The sequence below is a fragment of the Geotrypetes seraphini genome, chromosome 5, assembly GCF_902459505.1.
Source record: "Geotrypetes seraphini chromosome 5, aGeoSer1.1, whole genome shotgun sequence".
In the NCBI taxonomy this organism is placed as follows: Eukaryota; Metazoa; Chordata; class Amphibia; order Gymnophiona; family Dermophiidae; genus Geotrypetes; species Geotrypetes seraphini.
In genome coordinates, this window is record NC_047088.1 from 142,543,714 (window position 1) to 142,548,894 (window position 5,181).

Here is a 5,181-nt window from a genome sequence, read left to right on the forward strand (position 1 = left end):
GTTCTATAGCCTTGCTTTAAAATCAAGATTTTTTATTTATTTTTTTGTATATTCAACTATCACACTTAAGACTGAGGCCACAGTATTTTATAATGCCATTTGAAAATGATTTAACAGGGATGGGCACTAGCAACCCTTCCCTCATTTAGAACCTTACCTGTCTCTATAAACAAAAAAGCTACCCATTATTGCTATGGAATAGATAATTATTTTTACTGTTGGTTAGTTTTGAAAGGGATTTACACAATTATTTTTACTGTTGGTTAATTTTGAAAGGGATTTACACAACACTAGTTTAGCAGAAGTGGAAGTAATGCAAGTGCAACCATCCGATCTTTCCACCAGGGACACTATTGTTAGAGCAGACTGTCTTTTTGGCCCAGGTCTTGAGTATACCTTCAGAAATCCACTTAGCTTTTACACCAACAGTAGTAGCAGGCTATCAGAACTGAGCACCTCCACCATTAAAACGATATAAAACTGAAGATGTGCAACAAAGGTAGAACAGAGATTTCAAACCCAGGGGAATCGGGAGATTCTTACAAAACTTTGCAGAGGCTTCTTTTTCAAACTTGCATCAGCGCAGCTGCCGGTGAATATTTATCTAAGTGTTGTCAGAGTTAGAGTGAGATAAGTGTGTCAATATTTGCCTATCAAAAGAGCAATTTGGAGCACAACTAGAGTAAATTGCTACACCCTTCCAGTTCAATTGCCCCCGGAGCTAGGGCAGAGTTGAGAGGAGGGCAGGTAAAAGTATTTTCCTGCGTCTTTGCCTTCACTTGGCATGGTAAGCAAAAAAACTATAAAAGTTTTGTCTTGCCATCAAAAAAGGCAAGAGACACTCTCAATTCAATGTGATATTTAACATCCACTGACAGGGGCTAGACTCAAACAGAACATCTCCACTTTGTAAACTTCCTTTTTTTGTTGTTTATATTTTAACTTGCCCCTTTCTGCTACATATAAAAAGGTATCTCTTCAAGTAGGTTAGTTCTCTACCTTGGTTAGACACTCACCCTTTTATGCTATTTAAGAATTGCTACTCATCACATGAATACTAATCAATCATTCAATTTCAAGACTTTTCTTTTTCTTTCTTTTTTTACTGACACATTCCTTAAAAACAGTACTTTAAAGCCGAAGTACAAATGCATGAATCCTTTTATATTAACATTTTTAATGAAATTTCCTTTTCACTTTAATTTAAAAAAATATTTATAGACATCTCCCTCCATTTGCTTTCTTCAAAATACATTTTAAAAAGTCATTTTATTGAGGTTGCCTCAGCCTTTCACTTCCCCATGCGGGAATCAATATTTAAAAAGTAGCTATTGCCTGCTTTCTCTCGCTATATTTTCTGAATATTTTAGAGATCTCGGGAACAAGAAACAGTATTATAAAAACAGACGAGACCAGTTACAAAAAGAAGTTTTTCAATGAGAATATATTTCAGCAAGCAGTGTCTCTTTTAAGAAACCTAAAAGGGAGGTAGGGGGTAATTTTTGTTTTTCTTTCAGGTTGTTTAATGAAGCAGGAGCAGCAGCAGCAGCATTCGGAAACTAAACAGACAGGGGACCTTGGAGGCTTGAACTTTGTGCACTGATGGCTTTCCCCAGGCAGTGTTTTCCCAGCTAGATTTCCGAGAGACTGTCACACCTGAGAAAGTGGCACCTGCTTGTGGTAGGAGGCAGAACTTGCTACCCCAGTCCTCCCTGTTAAAGCCGTACTGGCTTCACTGTAAGTGGACGCATGGATGGGTTTCCTCCCCCTGCACCATTTACCTGTGAATCGCTTCCAGGACTCCACGGTCTTCCCAGACCAGATCCAGACCCCCGATGTGATCCCCACCACCAAGCACATAAAGTATTTCAACATAAAGACAGCATAGTCAGGCCTGGGCTTCCTTTTGTCTCCAGGACATGAACAGTTGTGAGCCTTCTCCCAGGTTTCCCTATAGTGCTGCTCATATATATAGCAGGCCACAACAATAGTAGCAGGGACCGTGTAGAGCACTGTGAAGATGCCTATCCTAATCATCAGCTTTTCCAATTTGTCCGTTTTGGTTCCACCTTGCTTGATGACGCTTCTGATTCGGAAGAGGGACACAAAGCCAGCCAAAAGGAACATGGTTCCCGTGAAGAGATAGACCACCAGTGGAGCCAACACAAACCCACGAAGGCTGTCCAAGTTCTGATTCCCAACGTAGCAGATCCCAGCCACTGGATCGCCATCCACAGAGCTCAGGGCCAGAACAGCTATAGATTTGATACTTGGGATGAGCCAAGCAGCCATGTGGAAATACTGAGAATAGCTAGCAATGGCCTCATTGCCCCACTTCATCCGAGCGGCTAGGAACCAGGTGAAAGACAAGATAACCCACCAAATGGAGCTGGCCATGCCAAAGAAATAGACAAGTAAAAATACCATAGTGCAAAGGGCAGGCCCTGTGGTCTCGTAGTGGATGTGACTGTAATCTTTGTTGCAGGCAACATTGGCATGGCCCACCACCAGACGAATGATGTAGCCCATCGACACAAAGAGATAGCAGGCTGATAGAAAAATAATGGGGCGCTCTGGATACTTAAACCGCTCCATGTCAATCAAGAATGTGGCTACTGTGGTGAAGGTGGAGATGAAGCAGAGGATGGACCAGAGCCCTATCCAAAAAGTGGTAAAGGCCTTCTCATCGTGGCTGAAGTAGGGTTGAAAACATGGGATGGCACAATTGGGCACCTGACCCGTCTTAATCTTGTTGTAGAGTGGGTGGGATTCTTTAGATATCACCACTAAAGGGTCCCTGCATTTGCACACCCCATCACAGTCACTGCTCAGAGCTCTCTGGCCAGTCAAAGGAATAAGATTCTTATGGGACCCTCTTGATGGATTTGTGGGCTTTACAAATAAGGGGGGTAGGGTGGTGGTCTCTGTCCTGTTGTAATCCATACAAAGCATATCTGGATCTCCGTGGACTGGCAGTTTGTCACAATTCATCCTCTCCGGCCAGGCAAAGCCATACTGCCTCATCAGTGGCGAGCAGCCAGCCTTGGCTCTCTCACATACTGTCCTGCAAGGGGGAAGAGGCTTCTTGTAGTCCCAGAGGCAGATAGGTGTATACATGCTGCAAAGGAAAAACTTCAGGTCCAAGGAGCACTGGATTTCCACCAGAGGCCAGAACTGATGCACCTCCAGCCCTGCCTCGTCCTGGGTGTCATGGTTGAACTGATTGGGCATATAGGTGAAATTGTATCCAATCCCCTTACACATGGGCACGGTGATCTCCTGGCAAACAATGGCTTTGGATGCTGTAAGTACTAGTGTTGGCAGCATCAGCAGCACAAGATCCAATAGCCGGTTTCCATGTTGGTGACAGCCAGCCATGCTTTTCAGGTCTCAATCATATAATGAAAAAATATCCAGACAGCAAATGGCGTTGCTGTTTGCTGCTCCTTCAGCGTGGTGGCCTGTGGCTGCCTACTTGTTTTATTTATCCCATTGAAAAATACACAGGATCCAGAGCAGCTTGTTCTGAACCTAACCATAGGTCACCTCTTAAATCAGAAGATTCTTTCATGGGTTTATCAGGTCACTAAGCCGCAATGTGGAGATCACACATTGTCTGAAAAGCTCTGTTACAGTGGTGGTTTTTTTTTAAATTCATTTGTTTTGTTTTTTAAGTGTGCCATCAATCTCTTTAAGGGAAGGGAAACTGACAGAGCCTGTCAAATCAGCATCAACAATCCATAAGAGCAAAAAGTTGAATACAGTCGCAAAAAAAACAAAAAAAAAAACCCCAACAACCCACACAAACGAAAATACCCAACCAAAGAACAAGTTAAATCAAATTGCAAGTCACAAGCATTTTAGGTAATGCGTACGATTACCTTTTTAAACAATCCAAAGGCACCTCTTGAGGATCTGTTTTAAGTTGTAGCATCTTGGGGAGGTCCAGAGTAAATCCCGAGATTAAACAAGCGGCGGGTTCTTTTTTTAGCCCAGCAATTATAGGCGGCAAAAGGACACGCGCTTTAGAAATCGCCTGAGTGCACCCAAAAGACGACTCCTCCTCGCCAGCAGGTTGGAAGAACTAGTTCGTGCAGTTCTTAAACTCTTCTGCAGTTGGATTTCAGCTGCGGAGATGATGTTCGCCGCCCAATCCGTCTGGAACTTTTTCCCTTGGCGAGTTCACATTTCGGCCACAGGATGCTATGGGCAGCTTTCTCTCTCGCACCCCGAAAAGTAAGGGTTTCTTTTCCTACTTTTTCGGTGCAGTTTCCGTGTCTTCTCTATTCAGATCATGTGCCTGGTCCGCGGAGGGGTCGCTCCCTGCTCGGCTTTTGGAGCCTCTGCTCATTTTGCGCCCGGCCGGTGCAACGCAGGCTGATCGCAGAGCAGCAGCCCCTGGGGGTTCAAGCCACCGGCGTCCTTTGGCATGGTACTTCCCTGCCCAGGCTGGGGGGCAGACGCAGCTTGCTGCTGAGTTTTGCTTAGCCTCTGGTGGGTGACGGGACTCAGTCCCCAAGGGCGACGACAACGGCAGCAGCAGCAGCAGCCCCCAGTCATTCAAAACTGAACTTAAACCTTCTGTCTACCTGCGCTCAAATGGGCAGGGGAAAGCCACGCCCATCTGTCACTCCACGCCCACTCCCTCAGCTGCTCTCGGATTGGTCCCCTGACCTTCTCGGCCTGGGTGACCCCGCCCCCTCTGCGTGTTCCGTCTGCTTTCGCTTCCCCTGCTCCCGCTCTGGGTTGTCTGATGGAGGGTTACCTGGCCGAAGGCGATCCGGGAAAGGGACAATACTAATTTCCTCTGTGGGAAGTAAAACTGAACTCAACTCGCAATCCTTCCTCTCCTTGTAGAGAAGCATAACAGAGGAGCTGTTCTCATACAGCCTTCAAAATTTTGCAACAGGCACTACTTGTAGGAATAAACTCTTCTACAGAATGATGAATCATTTTAGCTGGAAAAATGAAAAGTACAGCCTGTACTTATTTTATGATCTTTCTTATGGTAGCAACGTTGACTAGCTCTCTCCTCCTGGGGTCTTTCCTGGACAGAAAATGCTGAGAGTTATGCAGTGGCGTACCTAGGGTATGTGGCACCCGGGGCCCATCATTTTTTGACACCCCCCCCCCCCCCCCCAAATTTTTTTTTTTTTTTTTGCAATAACCATGAAATGGAAT

General features: G+C 45.1%; 1 protein-coding gene across 1 annotated transcript; it reads right to left on the reverse strand.

Moving 5' to 3' along the window:
• Nucleotides 1–1,143: 1,143 nt before the first annotated feature.
• Nucleotides 1,144–4,585, reverse strand: FZD5 (frizzled class receptor 5). The gene has a single exon (XM_033946775.1). It carries the CDS (start codon nt 3,376–3,378, stop codon nt 1,651–1,653), a length of 1,728 nt encoding a protein of 575 aa, XP_033802666.1. The 5' UTR covers nt 3,379–4,585; the 3' UTR covers nt 1,144–1,650.
• Nucleotides 4,586–5,181: the final 596 nt, after the last annotated feature.